Below are 22,896 nucleotides of genomic sequence, written 5' to 3' on the forward strand. Positions count from 1 at the left end.
GATTGAGGCTTCGCCCGTTCAATTTAGCTTGCATTTCGAAATGTTGGATGACGATAATTGCTGTCATATTTAAAATGCGCTGCAGTAATTTATATTAGTTCAGTCTTCTTAACCCCTGGAAATAAGACTACTTTCAAATGATTTGTCAATTCCATCAATTTCGTTTCAGGCACACTATTAAAATTTTAGTACGCCATATTGTCTACTTCAAGTTAAGATCGAAGTAGGTTAAGAATCATCTTTGCAGCCTTCATACTCCCGTTCCCATTCCATTCCCCTTGTTTCTTACTCTTGCATAAAACAAGTCACATGTTCTCATTTAATTCCACATATCCTTTACTTATTATATTCTCAAGTTCAAAAGTTCCCCCACAACCAGGCGCTCATGCAAATAATTTATTTTATGCTGTGGCATCCAATTTTCTTTCATGAACAACACGGATGCGAGGTTATCTCTACTTGGAACACCGTTTGGTCGGCTGTTGAGATTTGTGCTCGGAATGGTGAGAGCAATCAGATGAAAACCCAAATGACAATAAGCACCCAAGTCGTCCTGTAACTATTATTGAAGACTATACAATAACGTAAAGAAACTACAAATACACATGAACAGCACGGAAGTACTCTAAAACAATTAAAAATATGAACCACAAAACGCACATCCATTCCATTCAGAAAATAGTCCTAGTTCCAAAATATATTTACGATCCCTAAATCCTTTAACATCCCTCGTTTCCAAAACAACTTTAGAAGCAAGTAGTATAGTCAAAACAATCTTATAATTGCCACACAACACTGGGCTGGTCATCCGGTCTGGTAATCTGCTTCAAAGAAAATATTTAAAAGCATTTTCGAAGGATTCTGTACTATTGTGGTTGTGAGACGTAAAAGCATATCAATACAAAACTGGCCGACAACCTGAGTATGTAAACTTCCCCCGAACCCTGCAGCTCAGAGTGCAGAAAATCATGCAATTTTTTCCCTTTGATTATACGTTCCGTGTATTTTGTTGTCTGCCAACATCAAATTCATCTGTTCCAGCAGCGTGCATTTGTGTGCCTCATTGACCTCCCGACAGCCATGGAGAGCCGATTCTGCTTACATGCAATTCACATCCATTTCTGGGTGCGTGCTAATCTAGTTACTGGGAAAGATACATCTCATACTGCCTTTATTAATGCCGCTACTATTGTCGCTAAGCAGACGTCTAACTTCTGCTGGTCTGCCAGCATTATATTATGCGTTGATCAACGTGTGTCACTGCTGTTAGTAGGCCGATCCATGATAATCAACGGGAATAATATTTTCATGGACATTAACAAATATGGTAGTTGAGGCTGTGAAGGGTATAGCTTGGCAACATCACAATTGTGTCAATACATAATAGCACTAAATATTCACGTCACTTGATTTGTAAGCTTAATCAGTACAGTCTGAGATCTGCTGTGAACCTGTTTTGCCATGATATGCTGCTTGACACAGATTGCAACAACGTTTTTTTGAGCTCCAGTTTCCTCCACAGTTCGAAGATAGGCAGATTCACTGGATTGACAGCAATAAATTGCCCATCCGTTTCCAAAGACGGGCAGCGTAGATTTGTAACCATGCTAGTAATGTAGAACCAGCACTTAAGGAACACATTTCTTTCAAGAATAAAGTAAACTATGAAAAAAAAATGTTACTATGGTGTCAGCAGGTAGCTGTGTGCTCTTCCACGGCTGCAACTAACATTTTAGCTACTTGCTATCCACCAGGAATATTTGGCCAGACATCGCGGTGCTACTTGCATCCGTCATTATGAAAGGCTTATGATTTGTCAATAAAGCCGCTATTGTTGAATCTGGTCATCCAAACCCCTTTTACGAATTCGCAGTTATGTATTTTCGCCACGCTGTGATTTCTCAAAACGCCACCGTATATTAGCGCTGCATGCCACATATGCCTGTACTAGTTTGGTGCACATACTTTCAGGGACTGTCCGTTTTAATTGGACGCTGGTCTATATGAAGTTAGCTGCGCAAACATGAAATCTAACTTATTAATACCGCTTTTGTGAGATCTGCATCCAAGGAACAGAACAATTAAATCAGTTCGCGTGAAAACACAATCAGCTACATTTTACTTATTTTTATACATCAGCTGTTTTGTCGAATCAGCTAGTAATACATAGAATTTCTACAGTGCAGAAAGAAAATATTCGGCCTACCAAGTCGAAACATAACCTCCGAAAGATCACCATATCAAGACCGACTCCCCGTCCTCTCACCCGTACCTCAGCTAAGCGACACATTTTTGGACAGTAAGAGGCATTTCACCACAGCCAATCCATCTAACCTGGACACTATAGAAGTGTGGGAATAAACTGGAGCACGCAGACAAAACCACACACACACGGTGATTAAGTCCAAATTCCACACAGTCAGCCAATATTGAATTGAGCTAGGTTACTGGATAACTACCGTGTCACCCATGTGCTAATCACTGCTAAGCACCGTCACTGTGCAGCTCTAAAACAAGTATATCTCAATTTGTAGAGATTGGGACTTTGAAAGGTGCAGCTGAAAGACATTTCGTGAGTTTTTCTGGCGGTCCAGTATGTCGCAAGCCCTTACCATTGTATGTTTTCGATGGAGTGAACAACTTGATTAATTATTTGCCATTTGTTATGCTTTCGACTTTCGGTGGAGGGGTCGCGCATTTTTCGACTGCCGCATAGGAACATAATTGTTTGGTCCTTTTAATCTGTTTTAAGCGGCATTTTTTGGTATACCGTGAATAAGTACTGAGAGTTAGAAGATCTCGGCGCCGTGGCTTAGTTGGTTAAAGCGCCTGTCTAGGAAGCAAGGAATCCTGCATTAGAATTTCAGTGGTGCCTATATACGTTTGTGGTTGGGACGGTAGCACAGTAGTTTGCATTGTTGCTTCATAGCGCCACGGTCCCAGATTCGATTCAGGCTTGGGTCACTGTCTATGCGGAGTCTGCACCTTATAACTGTGTCTGCGTAGGTATACTCCATGTGCTACAGTTTCTTCCCACAAGCCCAGAAGGAAGTGCTTGTTAGGAGAATTGGATATTCTGAATTTCCCCGGAGGCGCCGGAAATGGCGACTAGGGACTTTTCACAGGAGCTTCATTGCAGTGTTAATGTAAGACTGTTTGTTGCAATAATAAAGGTTCTTATTAAGACCCTCCCGGGGTCCGGTTTGTAACTTATCAGGCGACGAGTATAACGAGTAAGAGAAAGTTGCCCGGCTGGTATGCATTTCCAAGTGTAACAGAGCGAAAGAGGCGGGGCGGGATGAGCCGGTGGTCTGGAGGTTACCGCCTGCTGGTCTTCTTAGCAACTGATGGACTTCTTGCATTCCAGCCTCCAGGAGCAGAGGCAAGTGGCCTCAGAAACGCATCGGTGATGGGGCGGACCAGTAGCAGTTTGAGAGACCAAGGACGAACGATTATTCGTATCGATGCACGTTGTGCCAGATTGATGTATTTCTCTTAGTTAAGGCGTTGGTGGTGGGTGGGGTAAGAGGCTGTATTCGCCGATTATGTTGCTCGACCATGTGACGCATTAGGTGGACATGTGCGTGTCAAGGTTAATAACCAATGGCAGCAATGAAGGCTTCACGCGGTGCTATAGGCATGAAATGGGGTTTGCCAAATTGTGAGGATCCCCATCTGAAACCATGACGAGCAGAATAAGATAGGAGATGTTTCCGCAGCCACGCTGTGCGAGCTGCTGAAGGTAACGGAAAGGGGTGGAGCCTATCTCGGTTCGGCCACATCAGGAGCTAATGGAGTGGATTGTGAGGTTGAGGTTGGTGAACGCCATTCTTTAGGTGGACCAGGGGGTAACCGGCAATACCTGAGGAAGTGTCAGATGGAGAGTGGGCAGGTGTTCACCGGAAAGGCGGTGGGGCAATTGTGACGCACCAGTCGGGCCCTATATGAGTGCGAGTAGCAGCAAGCAGGGTGCTTTCGCACCAGCTGAAGAAGCAGGTGGTGGCGATCGAGATTGGTTGATTGAGGAACGCTGGAACTACCGTGCTATCGGAGCCGGAGGGTGAAGTCGGTTTTTCAGGCATTTCACCGGAAATTATGTAGCTTGGAGTCTCTGGTGACGCATAAAGGAACGAGGTACTTTATGAAGGGTCTGCAGTATCCGAGGATCTGGATGGCGACGTTGCAGGTGCTGGGAGCCAACATTGGGTGTGGGTGGCAATGGACTGCGTGGGTTTGATGCAGTCGGGGAGGGCCATGGGCCCGGATCAGTTTGAAGTTGAGTTCGGTAAGAAGTTTGGATCGGAGCAGGGGAACCTGCTGGTCGTGAAGTGCAATTAGACGATACAGAGGGGAGAGCGTTCTCAGGCTTGAATATCGTTTATTTAAAATAGCGACAATGGCACGCAGAAGTTTGGATCACGCTGCTTGGTCTGGCCATTGAATGTAGATGCAACGATTTTGACCAAGGCGCTGACAACAGGATAGTTGATTATGTGCCGTGGACGGTAGGGGAGAATCAGTCGATAACTGTGAAATGCTGGCAGCGCTCGGCGAATGTACAGCCGTTACTAAATGTAATTATTATCCCTCCGAATACCGTGGTTCAAGTGGTTGCAGCATTCGACGCGGAGAAACGCTTCTGATCGGGTGGAGTTGACGTATTTTTTCGATGAGCTCGGCGAGTTCGGATTTGAGCGCACAGGTTGAGGACTAGGTTCCGCAGCTCTATAAGGTGCCTAATTGGAGTGCTCAGCCAAACAATGTCAGCTGGGAGTACTTTGTTTTCCACTAGGGGACAAGGCAGCTGTTCCCACACTCGATGTTGCCCTTTACACGAGCCACTGCGCTCTTTGTTATAGAAAATATAACAGACAGTGCAGAAGACGGCCTTCCGGTCCATCGAGTCTGCACCGAACCACTTAAGCGCTCACTTCCATGCTATCCCAGTTACGCAATAACCCCTCCTAAACGTGTTGGACACTAATGACAATTTCGCCTGAACAATCTACCTAATCTACACGTCTTTGGACTGTGGGTGGAAACCGGAGCACCCAGAAGAAACCCACGAAGGCACGAGGATGTTGGAGAGCGATTAGGGTTAGGGTTAGAGTTAGGGTTGGGGGGGGGGGGGGGGGGGACCGAGGGGGTCGCTTAGCATTGCCGAGATAGCGAAACTTCTATTGACCAGCAAATGTTACAATGGTGTGGAAATGGGCGGTGGGGTTGCGGTCAATCTGGCACATGGAGTCAGCGTCACACAAGGGGACAAGATTGAGGACATTGCTGATGTGCATCCATTCCAATGTCGCTGGTCAGGCGATCAACGAGGCTAGTGGTGACATTAGCAGTGGAAGTGCGGAACCAGCAACGGCAGAATTTTGGAAAGATGGAATGACCCCGTGCGTGCCGATTTGTGACAATCATATGTTTGCATCAGTGTGGTTAAATGCAGGGTTTGGGGGATACCGGCCGGTGGGGATAGAATAATTGAGGGATTTGCTGATTGGAAGAAGGTTTGCAGACGTAAAGGAGATGGAGGGGCGTATAAGTTGCCGATGGGGAATGGGTTCAGCGATCTGCATGTCAAGTACCACGTGAGAACGTAGCTGCTGTATTTTTCTATTATGCCAGCACCGTGCTGCAGGGTAAACTCCTGCTGGCGGCTGGGCGGCACGGTAGCAAAGAGCAAGGAAAGAAGAATGCTGCACGGGATCAGGCCATTCGACCCTCCAAGACCTTCCCATTCACGATCCCTCCCTTGGCGTAAGCGTTCAGGATTTTCTAGTGGTGTATTCCTTTGTACCCATCCTATCCATGTATTTGCCGAGATGACTTTTGAACGCGGCGAATGCATCTGTTCACATTACCTCCCCTGGCACCACACTCCCTGTGTAAAATCGTGCCTCACACATCTCCTTTAAACTTCGCCACACGGACATTAAACATATGTCCCCGAGTCTCTAACCCCTCCACCTTGGGAAAGGGTGTCTGCACACCCACTCTATCCATGGCTGTCATAATGTTGTAGACCTCTGTCATTCTAATTGAAAATGTCTTAGTCTATTCAACCTCTCGGCATAGCTAACACGCGCATGACCACGCAGCATCATGGTAAACATCCTGTACATCTTCTCCAAAGCTTCCTCGATCCTTCTGGTAGTGTGACGACAGAATTATGTGCAATATTCGAAGTGCGGCCTTACCAAGGTTCTTTCCAACTGTGGCATCACTTGCTAGTTTTAATAGTCGATACTCCGTCCAACGAAAGCAAGCATACCACGTGTATTGCCGCTTTCAAACATCTGTTGACCTGTACGCCCAGACCTCGCTTGGTTTATATATTCGTCAGAGTTTTGCCATTTACTGTATATTCCCTTATATGTAAGACCAATAAAAATATATCACCTCACTTTTGTCCGGATTAAACTTCATTTGATAATTCTCTACCCAAAGCTCCAAACTATCTATGTCCTTCTGTATCCTCTGAACGTCCTTAACACTATGTGCCACGTCCCCAACGTTGGTGTCATGTCGAACTTACTAATCAGACTAGCTGTATTTTTCACCAGATCGTTTATATATTCTGCTAACATCAAAGTCCCCAAAACCTACCACTGTGGAACAACATTAGTCACAACCTTCCATTCATAAAAATACCATTTACTGCTCCCCTCTGCCTTCTGAGACCGAGCCAGTTCTGCATATATCATGCCACCTCACCTCTGATCCCGTGTGATTTCAATTTTCTCACCCGTTAGAGGCTTTACGGAAATCCACATAAAAAACATCCAGCGCCCTCCTCTCATCAATCATCTTTGTCAGCTCCTCAAATAACTCAATCAAATTAGTGAGGCACGATCGCTCCTTCGCAAACCATGCCATCTATTTCTAATGAGTTTCATTAGTTTCGAAATGGGTACAACTCCTGCCCATGAGAATTATCACCAATAATTTATCTGCGACAGATGTGAGGTCCACTGTCCAATAGTTTCCTCCATTATCCCTACCACCTTTCATCAGCAGCGGTAACACGTTACATATTCTCCAGTCCTCTGGTACCTCACCTGTAGCCAATGAAGATACAAAAATGTCAGTCAAGGCCCCAGCAATTTGCTTCAATGCTTTCCTCACCATCAGGGGTCAACATCATCAGGCCGCATACCTCCTCCTTTCTGATGTCACCATTGGGCAGCACGGTAGCCTAATGGTTAGCAACGTTACCTCACAGGTACAGGGACACAGGTTTGTTCCTGGCTAGGGCCAGTGCCCGTGTTGAGTCTGCGGATTCTCCCCATGCCTGTGCGGTTTCCACTGGGTTCTCCAATATCCGCCCAGAGTCCAAAGATGTGCAGTTTAGTTGGATTTGCAATGATAAATTGCCCTTAGTGTCCACGAAAAAGATAGATGCAGTTACTCGGTTTCCGGGGTAGGTCGAGGATTGATTTTAGGCGCTCTTTCCAAGGGTTAGTCCTAACTCGATGGTTCGAATGAGCTCCTTCTGCACTGTAAAAAATGAATAAAGACCCAGCCTTTCCACACACTCTACCCAAGAATCATCTTCCATATAGTCCTTTTCTTTGGTGAACACTGATGGAAAGTTCTCATTTAATGCCTCGTCCGTTCCCTCGAGCTCAACAAATAGGTTCACACACTGCACTTCAGTGGTCCAATCCTGGCCACCGTCTTGCTTTTTATATATGAATCAAAAGCTTTGGGATTCACCTTAATCCCACTTGCCAAGGATTTTTCATGAACCCTCCTAGCCCTACTTATTTCCCATTTCAGTGCCTTCCTACTTCCCTTCTACTCCCCAAAGATTTCGACTGTCACCACCCTTCTAGATTGTACAACAGCCTACTTTTTCTTTTTGACGAGGTTCACAACATCCGCCTTAATCCAAGGATTCCTATGATCCCTCTACTTATCCTTCATTCGCAAATGAACACGACTTTGTAGGATTCTAATCAACTGCAGCTTGAAGTACCCCCACATGTCCTATGTTGATTTACCCTCGAAGAACCGCACACAATCCAAATTCTTTCATTCCTGTCTAAAGTTATCGTAATTTACCTTTCCACAGATTAGGAAGTTAACCCGAGGGTTTCTCTAATCCCGATTCAAGGATATGCTAAATCGTACGGAATTGTGATCACAACACCCAAAATGTTCCCCTACTGAAGCCTCAGGCACCAGTCCAGTCTAATTCCCCAATAACACGGACAGTACTACCTATTCCCAAGTCGGGCCATCTATACATTGCACCAAGACGCCTGGACACACATTATTAACTGTGCCCCATCCAAATCCCTGGCACTATGTGCCTCCCAGCCAAATGGGTGGACATTAATATCCCCGACCATAACACACCTGTTACTTTTGCATCTGTCCAACATCTCTCCTATGTCACGCTGGCCTTTGGGCGGCCAGCACTAAACCCCGTACATTGTGATTCCCCTCATCCTGTTCCTGACCTCGACACAGATTAGCTCAATGTTTGACCCCTCCGAGGTGTCCTCGTACGTATATAATATTTTGATAACAAATAATGGCATTTCCCACCCCTTTTATTTACCCTTCTATCTCTCCTGTAGCATCTACAACCTCTGTTCATGCCCTTCCTATGCCCTCCAGGTTTCTGTGACTGCCCCAACATCATAGTTCCAAGAACTAACCATTCCTCTCTATCCATCTTCCTTTTTTCTATAAGTCTGTCAGAAACAAATGCACTTCTGATCACTGCGTTTGAGGATGCAGATTGAAATGAAATGAAATGAAATTCGCTTATTTTAATGAGTAGGCTTCAAATGAAGTTACTGTGAAAAGCCCCTAGTCGCAACATTCCGGTGCCTGTTCGGGGAGGCTGTTACGGGAATCGAACTGTGCTGCTGACTTGCTTGGCTTACAAAGCCAGTGATTTAGCCCAGTGCTAAACAGCCCCTATATGTTGTCGTGTTCTTATTTTTGTTCTCTACTTTCCTTTAAATTATCAAACAATCTAAGCTAACAGTCTGGTACCCACTCCCCTGCGATATTGGCTTAAATCGCTCCAGGGTGACTCTCGCAAACTCCCAACCAGGATATTGGTGCCCCTTCAGTTAAGATGCAAACCGTCCTTCTCGTAAAGTTCATGTCTGTCCTCGAAGAGATTCCAATGGTCCAGGAATCTGAAACACTCCCTCATACACCAGCAGTTTAGCCAGGTATTTAGCTGCACTATCCACATATTTCTAGCACCGCTGACAACGTGCCACAGGGATCAGTGCGATTACAATGCAAGATATCTTGCTTTTTGGCTTACTGCCTAATTCACCAAACTTCTTCTGACGGACATCTTTCCTCTTCCTGCCTTTGTGGTTAGTACCGATGTGCACTACAACCTCTGGATTTTCACCGTCCCGCTTCAGGGTGTACTGACTCGGAGAGTTCGGACATTTGTTAGCATTGTTGCTTCACAGCTCCATGGATCCGGGTTATAATCCAAGCATGTGTCACTGTATGTGCGATGTTCGAAGTATGGAGTGAAGAATTCCCCGGTACCTGCGTGGGATTACACCGGGTGCTCTGGTTTCTTTCCACAACTCCCAAACACGTGTTGTTCGGTGAATTGGACATTCGAAATTAACCATCAGTGTAACTACACAGGTCTTGTTGTGGCTACTAGGGGATTGTCACAGAAACGTGATTGCAGTGTTAATGTCAGCCTACCTGTGACACTAATAAAGATAATTATTTCGGAAATAGCAGGATTGCGTATATAGGTAGCGCACTATTCAAGAGAGAGTGCTCCGGTGGAGGAGGTTAGATGTAAGTGGAAGGTCGAGGGGGTGGATCGCTGGGGGATGGCGGATGGAGTGAGGATTGTGGAGTGTTAATACTTCCTCTTCGTCTGCACGACTAAGCCTCATCCAGTTTAAATTCGTGCATCGGGCCCACATGACTGTGTCCTGAATACGTTGGTTGCTTTCGGGAGATAGCTATGCGGGTGTGGGGTAAATTGGCGCATTATTCCAATGTTGAGGTGCTTTTCGAAAAGAGTTGCAGATGTAATGACAATGATTTGGTGAGTAGAGGTAGCCACGAGTCCAGATGTGCCAATATTTGAAGTATCAGCGTTTCTGGGATTACAGTTGGGAAAATAGTACGATGGGTTGACATTTACCTTCCGTTTAGGCCCCAGACGGATTATGTTGTGCTGTCAGCACAGGATAGGGTTATGAGTGAGTTACTAGCCGACACTGTACATTGGGAGAAGAGCAAGTTCAACATTCGAGGTGCGGAGAAGATTTCATCTCGAGGTGAATGCTAATCTCCACTTCGTCAAGGAGAATTCAGTTGTCAACGCAGCGGGCGTTTTCTTTTTTTTAATTTGGGCTGACAGATTGGGTGAAAAAGTAGAAATGGGGCTGGTCAGGTAGCAGCCAGGAGAGCTGGGGTCATTTGTGTGTTTCTATTGGGAGGGCGTCGTTGTTTCCGGTTGCTGTGATTGGAGTAACTGTTTCCCCGTTTTGTATATATTTCAAAATGCTGTCAATAAAATGCTTTTGATCAATATATATTTTGTTTTTGTGGATTGTATCTACAATATTGATTATTGTTAGAGCCGCAATCTCCACAAAAAATGAAGATTATTGGGCACACTGCTGACATGTGGCTTTTAGGTCGTGGGACGAAATTTGCAATATATGATGCATGTTACAGTCTTCATAACTCCAAGTTCCTGACCTAATTTGTAGCCACAGCGTATCTATGACTTGACCATTTCAGGCTATCGTCAAATATGGTCACTAGTATTTAGCTCAGCAGTAAAAGGGAATGACACCTATGTTGAATGTCGGCTGCCAGCTTAATAAGAATAGTCTTTATTCTCACAAGTTGGCTTACATTATCACTGCCATGACGTAACTGTGAAAGTCCGCCACATTCCGGCGCCTGTTCGGGTCCACACTGGGAAAATGCAGAATGTCAAATTCGCCTAACAGAACGTCGTTCACGATTTATGGGAGGAAACCAGAGCATCGGGGAACAACCAACGCAGACACAAGGGGAACTTTCAGACACTGCTCAGCCAGTGATCCTGGCCGGAATTCGAACCTGGGCGCCTGGCACTGTGAGGCAACAGTGCTTATTTGCATGATACCTTTGAATAAACCCATTTCGAGAACATCACTACACAGAGAGGAATTCCTCGAACCAGCTTCAGAAATACCCCAAGATGCTGGCGTGATTTTTGAACACACAATCCCCTGACCTGGAATCAGATTCGCTCCAATTGCGCTCAATTTGCAATAGAGCCACGGATATGTTCCTGTTCTTACTATATATGGACTGGAATTGGCTCAATACTTGAGGAAGTTGGTGGCAGCAAGTAGTCCCAATGCGACGTACAGAGGTGTTTTAAATTGAAAATCAACTTCAAAAGACTGCTTCAGTAATTTAAGGTCGAACATATGCTTTTAATTTAGCTTTTTTCGACTCTGTTTTACAATGGTCTCTTGAGTAAAATTGGTGGAAGCAGGTATTATACAAAATTGTATTTGTTATGGAGTCTCGCATTTGCAAGTTACCAGGTTGCACCCGGAGACAACGTAATATTGCCAGCTGTCAGTTTGCATGCGTATCATGATCTATTGGAAATCAGTAAGGGGAGCATAGACTTTTATGTATGATGTTTACTTCTCTGATGCTGCATAACATATGTTTTATTCTCTTTTAGAGGACGGAAAGCTCCAAGCTAAATTTAGTAAATAACCGCTACTCGTGCCATGTTATTACTTAAATCTGTTCACATACTTAACTGTAGTTATTTACAAGTTTTAATTCGTGCCACTGAATATATCCAAATAATAAACACTATTTTGTGAGATAAGTGTATTCATGATTTAATATCATCCAGATAAAATAATGTATCTGCCCTCCTTAATGTTTTGAAGCATGTCCTCAAAGCCCGCACCACAATACAATAAAACAACACCCAATTCTTTCCAAAAACTCTAACATCATACTAACAATTACTGTATCGGCGACGAACACAACGTCACCAGTTTATTATAGACCACCGTGCAATATTAATTTGCCTTCATGTTGATGCACATCAGCAAGCTGTGTACTTACAAATGTCAAGGTTGAAATAATGAACTTTGAAAAAAGGGAGAATTGAACTTTCTGTGGACTAAGTTACAACATTAGTAGCGAGCACACACCACCGGCAATAATCCATCGAAAATATGTTCCTCAATAGAATTAACCGCCTGATTCAGTATGCATTATTTTCTACCGATGTTGAATGGAGCACCCATTGAGTTCCTCTGTTTTTCTATCTGGGCAAGGAACTTCTGAAGTCAACGTGCTTTTTTCAATTTGGTGGGGAACAAAAATAGTGGCAGAGACTGGACAACATACAGTGCAGAAGGAGACCATACAATCGTCGAGTCTGCAGCAGCCACTGCTCCACTAGAGAATCCGACCTAGGCCAATCCAGCCCTATCATTGAAACCCCATCTAACCTTTAAAAACTGAGAAGCGAATTAGCGTGGACAATTCACCTAACATGCACAACTTTTGACTGTGGGAGGAAACCAGAGCACCCGTACGAAACCCACAAAGGCACGGGAAGAACCTAACAACTCCGCACTGACAGTCATCAAGGTCAGAATAGAACCTGGTCCCTGGAGATGTGAGGCAGCAGTGTCACTATGCTCATTGAGCGATTCAATACTTATCTTCAGTTCCTTGTTTTCCCTGGTTTAAAATTTAAAATCCGGAATCGAAAAATGATTACAAATGAAGTAAACATCACGCATTTCCACTGAAGTATGATACTCAAAGTTGAAAATCAGCACCTGCTCTTCACAAATGTCTTGTTTTTTTTTTACTTTACCTTAGTGGAAAACGTTATGCATATGAAAGGTAATTACGTGTCAACATAACCAGATGTAATTGCGATATCGAGCGATCAAGCATATTCCTTTTAACTCCAATGTGAAACAAAATACACAATGCGCTGGGCCCTCTGTTCCCCAGCCATATGTTTCTCGTCAGTTTACGTTGGCAGCGGGATTCTACACATGTGCCACTTGTCAATAGGAGTTCCCATTTACGCCCCTTTGCGCCCTCGGGAAATGGTCTAGCAAGCCACTCAGTTGTATCCAACCCCTACAAAAACACAAAGAAGAAATGAAACCGGACGGACCACCAGGCATCGAACAAGATACGGGAAACGACAAAGGCAAAGCTAGCCCTATAGACTGAGCAAAGTCCTCCTTATTAACATCGCTGCCCTTGTGTCAAAGGTTGGAGAGAAATGTCAGTCGAGATAAAGAACATCCTGACATAGTCATACGCACAGAATCATATCATTCATGCAATATCCCAGAGAGCACTATTACCATTCTTGGGTATGTCCTGTCTCTCTGGAAGGAGAGGTCAAGCAGAGGAGGTGCTGTAATAGTGGCCAGTCGGTAGGGAGTCCTCAGCATCGACTCTAAACCCCATGAAGGGGGTCAGGTTAAATATGAGCAAGGAAACCTGCTGAATACCACGTACCGGCCATCATCATCTAATGAAGCAGTACTCCTCCATCGTGAGCACTACGTGGAGTAACCATTCAGGGTGGCAAGGTCGCAGAATATGCTCTGGGTGGGGGACTTCAATGTTAAATCACCGGGAGTAGCTCAGTGATACCACGACAGACCGAGCTGGCTGGATCGTAAAGTACATAGTTGCTACACTGAGACTGCAGCAGATGGAGGGGGAACAAACAAGAGAGAAAAAGTTAATTGAGCGCACCCTCTCCAATCTGCCTGCTGCAGGTGCACCTGTTCATGAGAATATCAGTAGAAGTGACTACCGCACAGTCCTTGTGGAGACAAAGTCCTGTCTTCACATTGGGGATACCCTCCATCGTGATTTGATGCACCACCACTGTGCAAAATGGGACAGAGTTCAAACAGATCTAACAACTCAAGACTCGGCCTCGATGAGGTGCTGTCGGCTATCAGTAACAGCAGAATTGCATTCTATCACAATCTCCAAACTCATTACCACGAAGCCAGGTGAAACACGGTTCAAGGAAACCCGCAGGAGAGCATGCTCGGAGCAACATCGGGCATAACAAAAAATAAGGTGTGGCCCTGGTGAAACTACATCCGGACTACTTGTGTGCGGAACAGTATAAGCAGCAAGTAATAGACAGAGCTAAGCGACTCCAGAACAAGCAAATCAGATCCAAGCGCCACAATCCTGCCATGTCAAGCAGTCAATGTTGGTTGACGATTTAAAAACTCACTGGAGGAGGAGGCTCCACTAATATCCCCATCCTCAATAATGGAAGAGCCCATCACAAATATGCAAAGGACAATGTTGAGTAATTCGTAACAATCTTCAGCCAGTTGTGCTGAGTTGATAATCCATCTCGCTCTCCTTCAGTGGTCCCCAGCAACACGTTTGTCAGTCTTCAGCCAATGCGATTTATCACGTTGTAAAGGGAAAACAGGGACCATGGAAAATGGTATGGTGAAGCAGCATATTGACGCCATATTTTCCAGTACTTCAGATTATATTATTGTATTCGTTGTTTTACAATTCAGCTTATATCACTGAAGAACGTTGAATATATCATTCTTTGTTTTTACTTTTAGAATTGCAACAGAGTAGTATGATGTTAGGTAGAAAAATTATTTACCTAAATTTGTTACCGATAATTTGAAGATTGGCAGAGATAGAGCCATGTTTGCGAATCTCTTCGTATTCATCAGGTCCAATGCAAAAATGTACGGTTTTAAACAATCACAGCAATATACCACAGACGAGAAAAACAATGATTCGTTGGCAAGGCCTGCTCTTTATCCCTGATCATTCCGTCGATGAAGTAACGCGGAGGTGTACACTCTGTATGTTCTGCATAACTAAAAAATGGCCGGTGCTTGAACATAATACATTTATTCCTTTTGGGTTTATTGGTTGGTTTATTGAATATAATTCGTGTTCTGCTCGCTACCACGAAAAACAATTATTCGAATTGTCCAGCTATACGTCCAAACGATTGGTTGATCCAATCAAATAGCACCTTACCATCCTCTTTTCCCTAAATGGAATGCATTCAATTAACATGTGTTTTTAAAAGGCAAAATAACATATCGACTAATATATATAATTTTGAAATTAGGCATCAGTTAATGAAAGATCCAACGTCCGATACAAACTACATGAACAAACAATTTAGCATGATCGTAATGTGGACAATTCCCTCTTGCGAGAACTGGTATTGAAGCATTCGCAGGGGTCCGTTTACTGTAAGCAAACATACATCTCCTCATTGCCGTAAACAACCTGAGTTTTACTGAGTTTAATATATATCTTTTGGGAACGTTTTCTCCAGTGATCATCAGGACAGACACATGGATGCAAAATTTGAAAAAATACATAACAATTGATGCCCTGAGACTGGTTGCTGATCAGATAAGATGGCGAACGGATATACCGCCTCGTAGCTCAGGAAAATACAAAGGGATCTTTAATTGAAATGAAAAATGAAAAAAATGAAAATCGCTTATTGTCACGAGTAGGCTTCAATGAAGTTACTGTGAAAAGCCCCTAGTCGCCACATTCCGGCGCCTGTCCGGGGAGGTTGATACGGGAATCGAACCGTGCTGCTGGCCTGCTTGGTCTGCTTTAAAAGCCAGCGATTCAGCCCAGTGAGCTAAATCAGCCCCTAATTCAAAAAGTTGCAATGTGTAGTCCTGGTGCCATTTCTGCATTGACCTGTATTAATACATGTAGATGCGTAAGTGTGCGCCTTTGTGAATCTGTTAATGTTAAATTATGTCTTTGGACCTTCGCTGTAAGAATAATAGAATCACAGAATTTACAGAGCAGAAGGAGCCCATTCGGCCTATCGAGTCTTCACCGGCCCTTGGAAAATGCACCCTACTGAAGCCCCACACCTCCACCCTATCCTTGTTATCCCCGCAACTCATGAATCAGACCTATTATTTTTGGATACTATTCTTCACCAAGCGATGTTCCATCGCAGAATGTGAACAATGGTGGAAGACATCGTCTGCATTTTGCAAGCGCGGGCAAGCTTTCAAATGTCAATGGGCTGCTAATGTCCAATTGACGAATTGGCTGCTTTTTGATAATATCCTCCAATGATTGAGATGTTCAATCCGCATACCTCGCTTCACACCGGCACTGACAATAATTTGCCATTTGCTTTGCACCGCAAACGCATCTAGATGAATGCGCAATACGTTGTAACTCATCTCGCGCAGGTTATTGGAGAGCTGCTGCTCTGCAGGTCGGCATTTTACCCTTCATTCGTGGTGAAGCATTAAAAAATGGCGCGAAATAACAGGTCGCTGGACAGGGATTAAGTGCAAGCGCAGGGATTTGTCACAGGCACGGGATAGACAAAGAGAACATAAAGAGAACGGAAAGGAGAAAGGGTCCAATGGGTGCTTCTGAACGACGAGGCCAAAAGTGGGTAGTGGGAATGTTCAGTTAAAAATTGAACAGAAAAGGCAGCAGGGTGGTGCAGTGGGTTGCCTCTGCTGCTTCACGGCACCGAAGTCGCAGGTTCGATGTCGCCTTTGGGTCGCTGTCCATGTGCAGTTTTTGCACATTCTCATCGTGTTTGTGTGGGTTTCGCCCCACAACTCAAACATGTGCAGGCTAAGTGGACTGGCCATGCTTAATTGTCCCTTAATTCGAAAAAAGTAATTGGGTACTCTAAATTTATTTTAAAACAATTGAACAGCAGAGAAACGGGCTCGAAACAGGATTATTAACGTGAGGAGGAGATTTCGAGCGAATAATACAGGCAAACGTCTGGGTATTGTGCTCTTCGCGGCTGGGGAAAAAATATCTCCCTTTGGATCAAAATACTATCATCAGCCTGGCCGCAAATTGTAAAGTGTGCGTGCGATTTCTTCCTTGAGTGCATACTCTGGAATGCAAGTGGAACGGAATGTCGGGATACTGGATTGAAATTATGGCAGGTGCACCACCGGTGCACTTTTGATTATTGAAGAAGGCTTTTGGGAATACCTGATATTCCAATAATCCCTCGAAAAAAATCGTCATTCAGAGTTGTGCATCAGTGATGCATAGATGTTTGAGAAAATAATGTGTTATTATCTGTGCTTGGAAGCTCTTTATTTATTTTTTGGAGTCTTCTTCAGTGAAGCTGAATATCGTGTATAGATTGGAACGAATAAACTGAGCGTGTTTTTCAGAGAAATGCAAGTGATGATGTTTGCTGAGGAACACTGGAATTTCTGGCTAGAGACGTAGTTAATTTTCCATGAGACATTTGGCATACAGTGTTATAGACGTCTTGTGTATTCGGGGGAATTTATCTTGAGGTAAATGGTCATTCAGTATGCAGAGTGATGCGTTCGTCCACAATTGTCTTGTTAATTCAAATTTACATCATACTTACATAGAATCTTACAGTTTTATAACACAGAAGTAAGCCCCGCGTTTGATTATGACTGCGCTTGCCATCAGACACTTATCTATTCTAAACAAACTTTTCAGCCCTTGGTCCGTAGCCTTGTATTCTGTGACGTTTCAGGTGCTGATCGAAATGTTCCTTAAATGTTGAGACGCTGCCCACCTGTCTCACTCTTTCAGGCAGTGCGGTCCAGATTACCAGCACCCCCGGGTTATTCATTTCTCTCAAATCCCTTCTAACTATCCTGCTCCTTACATTAAATCTATATATCTGGTTATTGACTCTTCTACTATGGAGAACATCTTCTTCTTATCTGGCCTATCTATATCTCCCATAATTCCTACGCATCCATGAGGCCCAAGCTGAGGATTCTATCTTCTCTTCTGGAAACAAACCCACTGTCTTGAGCCTTTGTTCAGAACCGGCACTCTCCAGTCCGCAATCTGCTCTGCACCATTTCCAGTGCAATCGCTTTCTTCCTTTCGTACCGAGACCAGAACTGCACAGAGGACTATGGGGTGGCCGAACGAACGTTCTAGACAGCTCAATCATAATTTCGCTGCACTTATATTCTATGCCCCTGATAATAAAGGCAATTATCCCATATGTCTTCTTAACCAACGTTTCGATCTGCATCGCTACATTGAGATATCTTGCATTCCAATGCTCTTGCATTGTTTGTCCTCCCAAAATTCATCACTCCACACTTTTCAGTGTTAAATTCAATTTTCCATTGTGCCCATTTGACCCGACCGTCTATATCACTTATAATCAAAGGATTTCCTCCTCGCTACTTCATAAAAGTATTTCGCGTCACCTCCGAATGTGCGGCTCAGATCTTGCACGTCAAATGTACACAACAAACAACAACGGTCTGTGCAGTATACCATTGATTATCGGCTTCAAGTCACAAAATAACCTTCGATCAGTGCTCTTTGGCTCCTGTCACTCAGCCAATTTTTGAACCAATTTTCCACATTGACCTGGCTTCCATGATCTCCCCTTGATAAGTCTTCGAAAGGAACTTCCAAAAGCTGGTCTGAAGTGCTTGCAGACTGCATCAACTGCACTGTCCTCATCTACACACCCGATAAAACTTGGAAATACTCAATCAATCATGTCGAACCTGATCCTCCTTCTATTAAGGAATGATTACTATCTTTGATTAATCCTTGATTTTCAAAGTGGAGATGAATATTTTTCCTCAGAAATGTTTCAATCATTTCCCCACCACTGATGTCAAATTAACTCCTGCAATGACTTGTTTTTTTCCTGCTACTCTTCTTGAATATTATCTCCACAGCAGATGACCAATCCTCTAGTTTTCCTACCAGAAGTCTAGAAAGGCGTGCTGTTAGGTAATTTTAAGATTTTGGATTCTTTCTCCGTATACCCAAACAGATGCCAGAATGTGGCGACTGGGGGCATTTCACTGTAACATCATTGTGTGCTAATGTAAGCGTACTGAATGTGACACCTGAAAGTTCTGACAGTAACTTCATTGAAGCCTACTTGTGAGAGTAAGCGATTATTGCAGGGGGTGGTCTAGCACAGTGGGCTAAACAGCTGTTTTGTCATACAGAGCAAGGCCAGTAGGGCGGGTACAATTCCCATATCAGTATCCCCGAACAGGCGCCGGAATGTGGTGGCTAGGTTTTTTTCACAGTAATTTCATTGAAGCCTACTTGTGATAATGAACGAATATTAATATTGCGAAAAATAAAGATTATTATTTTTTATTAATTCTGAGTATCAATATTCTGATCATGAAAAATGAAAATGAAAATGAAAATCGCTTATTGTCACGAGTAGGCATCAATGAAGTTACTGCGAAAAGCCCCTAGTCGCCACATTCCGAAGCCTGTTCGGGGAGGCTGTTACGGGAATCGAACCGCGTTGCTAGCCTGCCTCTGTCTGTTTTCAAAGCCAGCGATTTAGTCCAGTATGATAAACAGCCCCATCCTCTCCAAGGCCAGGACATCGTTCCTTCGATACGGATCGACAACTGCTCACAGTGTTACAAATGGATTCTGACAAGAGCTTTCTTCAGCCTCAGTAGTTCATCTCTGCTCTTCTCTTCCAGCACACCTGACATGATTGCTAACATTGCATTTGCCTTCCAAACTGTCAACGGATCCTGCATGCCAACCTGAAGATAGTCCCGAACTAGGTCTATGAAGACCTTTTGTCTCTAAGATTTCCGAAGACCTTTCCCATTTGAAAAATAATCTGCCTCTATTCACACTGACATTTATATAACCTCACACTTCTCCACATTGTATTTAATCTGCCTCTTTTTTCACCAACTCCCCTAATATAGCCTATCAAAGATCTTCTGAAGCTTCCATGCTTCCTCAATATTGCATGTCTCTCTGAATATATTTGTATAATATGCATAAGCAGTAACAATGCTCTTAGTTCCTTCTTACAGATCGTTAACACATGTCCTGAATATATGTCATGCCAACACTGGCACATGCGGCACACGACTAGTCAAAGGCTTCCTCGCTGAAAAAGATAATTGAATACACACGCTCTGCATTTTGCTAGCCAGCTAATCCTCTACCCATGCCAGGACTTTCCCCCCTCACACAATGAGCTCTTATTTGATGCAGCTGCCACCCAATTGGAGCCCGAGCGCTAGGAGACAGATTGAAGGGACGATCATTAAAATGATCAGGTGGAATTTCTTCAGCCAGGATTTGGTAAATCTTTGGATCTCATTGCCGCAGAAAGCTATGGAAGCAGCGTTAGTGAGTGTCTTTCAGACAGTGGTTCATAGGTTCCTGTTTTTTTAGGGTACAAGTGGAAATGTGGAGAAGGCAGACGAATAGGGATGAGAAATATATCAGTTATGAATGAGTGGCGCTGCAGAGCTACTGGGCCGAATGGCCCACCTTAGCTCCTATACCATCTGTTATTATTATGTTTTTATAAGATCGTGGGACGTAACAGTGACACAATAGTTAACACTGCTGCTTCTCAGCGCCAGGTTCCAATTTTTTAATATTGGCATTGGGGCTATGTCTTTGTGGAGTTTGTAGGTTCTCACAGTGTCTACTTGGGTTTCCTCTGATGCTCTAGTTTTCTGCCTGATTAAGGGGTTGGGCAGGTTATATGCATTGGTCATGATAAATGGTCCCTTGTGCCCAGCGATGTGCAGTTTAGGTTATGGTTTCTGTGCATAAGGGGGGGGTGTAAATGAGTGCGCTCATTTGATGGGTCGGTGAAGGGTCGATGGACGGAATGGATTCCTTCTATACTGTAGGGCGTTTATGATCGCGTTGGCCATAATCCATCTGATTATATTTCTTGTGTCCTGTTTCAGTGTCAAGCTTGCGTAATAATTAGGTGCATGTCGAACGATTTACAAGATTGTTAGTGAGATAATTGTTATAGTGGGTGCAGCAGTAGGCACGCTTATGGATATATTTACCAGTCAAGGTAAATTTATAGAATCGGTGACATTAGTATGGAACTTTTGAGGGGTTATCTGAAAAACGCCGTCAACGGACAGAAACGTGAATTTAGGTGGAACTCATTGTCTGTTTCACTTCATATTCATATGCGGTTGCACATTCAAAAATTACAACCGCCCGGAAGGATTATGCTCAATGTTTGCAAATTTACCTTTATTTACCACAAGCCTGTAGAAACTAACAATCCCTCTACCCTATTGTAATAACGCTCTAATCCCACTCAACCATTTGGGACACGAAGCCTAATTTAGCAAGGTCAATCCACCTAACCTGCACATCTGTGGACTGTGGTAGCAAAACCGCAGCACCCAGAAGAAAGCCAGGGAGACATGGGGAGAACATGGAAACTGCGCACGGACAGTGACCAAGCCGGGAATCGAACCTGGACCTGGAGCTGTGAAGACACTGTACGGACCATCACTGCTCCTTACTCTATGGCAGCACATCAGCCAATCGGAATCGGCCTGCCAGCAAACCATCGTCATTTTCTCCTGCATTATACTTTGTTTTCAACGTTTAAGATTTTTGAATCTTGGCGTTTGTCTTGATGACAGAATGCCAAAATCTAAGGGAACACATGTTTGGTTTCCGGAATTAAACATATCAAACAGTGACGGACAGTACGGTAGCATAGTGGTTCGCACAGTGTCTTCACAGCTGCAGGTCCCAGGTCCGATCCCGGCTTGGTCAGTGTCTTTGCGGATTTTGCATGCTCTCCCCGTGTCTGCGTGGGTTTCTTCCGGGTGCTCCGGTTTCCTGCCACAGTCCAAAGATGCACAGGTTAGGTTGATTGACCTTGCTAAATTACACTTCGTGTCCAAAATGGTTGAGTGTGATTATTGCGTTATGACGATAGGGTAGATTTGTGGGCTTGGATAGTGTGCCCTTTCCAAGCGCCCGGTGCAGACCCTTGGGCGGTAAATGCTATGATTTTGTGAAATATTGACAGTACCACAGAGTAGGTGTACATAATGATAGTTATCTCATATTAATGGATAGGTTACAGTCATATGTAGCCAATACACGTAATTGTAAAACCATTTGTGAATATGCAATGCTACAATAATTTGCTTAAATATTTTTTTCATACACCGGAACTGTATTTGACCCATGACATTATAAACACGTGTTATCTACTGCAACATTCTAATACAATTGTAGATCGAAAATCGATAGATTGTCGACATGATTGCATTATTAAATTAGTTGCGTGTTACGTTTATGCAACAATCATGACTGACTCTTTAACAAATGTACGTTTGTCAATTATATATCGGGAAAATAGAAATATCGCCCACCAATGTTATCTGCAGAGACACGCGTTTGTTTACGCAACGCCCTTTATTAAAATGCTTAATTTTGCTTTAAGCAAACAGAAACGACATTCTTGGTCTTTTATGGTAAATGTTGATTTTATTTAATATTGAAAGAGGCCAAGTTTGAAGAGAAAATGATAGGTGAGGCCATTAATTGCAGTTATACGCGCTCCAAGCCGTTTGCATTTTGTGAGCCCACAGACTTTATCAGACAGCAAGGCGATCGGTTTCCAAAGGACGCAAATATTAGCATGCGAATAAATATATCACTTTTTGTTGCGCTTTTGATTACCGTTCATAAGACGGCGAACACAATGACTGCATAGTTGATCCGACAGATTGCTAGCTGACGACGTATCCATGATATGAATGCCCAACAGACAGGACGACAATCAGATGTACTACGAGAAAATCGATACAAGTACTGCATTTTCAAGAGGGAGATCAATAGTTGTCTCAAATGGGCCGACATGGAACTGACTAGAGCAGAAGCTTAGATAACGGCCAAACAGTTAAGGACCACATTAATATACCTGCATCTGCAGCTGCGGTTCAAGCCACGCATTCTCGATTCCGCATCCATTGAATGCTTTACGGATATGCACTGTCAAATAAATCGTCAGGGAACATTAGGAACGGTGTCCAC

At 43.8% G+C, this 22,896-nt stretch overlaps 1 protein-coding gene across 1 annotated transcript in view; it reads left to right on the forward strand.

Moving 5' to 3' along the window:
* Positions 1 to 22,896, forward strand: part of LOC119976526 (centromere protein F-like) — a 430,490-nt gene that overhangs the window by 208,056 nt on the left and 199,538 nt on the right. The window contains exons 13-16 of the mRNA XM_038817079.1: positions 11,714 to 11,740; positions 12,883 to 12,906; positions 14,637 to 14,663; positions 22,365 to 22,391. Of these exons, the coding sequence (XP_038673007.1) occupies positions 11,714 to 11,740; positions 12,883 to 12,906; positions 14,637 to 14,663; positions 22,365 to 22,391 (105 nt within the window). The remainder of the gene's footprint in view (positions 1 to 11,713; positions 11,741 to 12,882; positions 12,907 to 14,636; positions 14,664 to 22,364; positions 22,392 to 22,896) is intronic.

This window comes from Scyliorhinus canicula, chromosome 13 (assembly GCF_902713615.1).
Source record: "Scyliorhinus canicula chromosome 13, sScyCan1.1, whole genome shotgun sequence".
Classification (NCBI taxonomy): domain Eukaryota; kingdom Metazoa; phylum Chordata; class Chondrichthyes; order Carcharhiniformes; family Scyliorhinidae; genus Scyliorhinus; species Scyliorhinus canicula.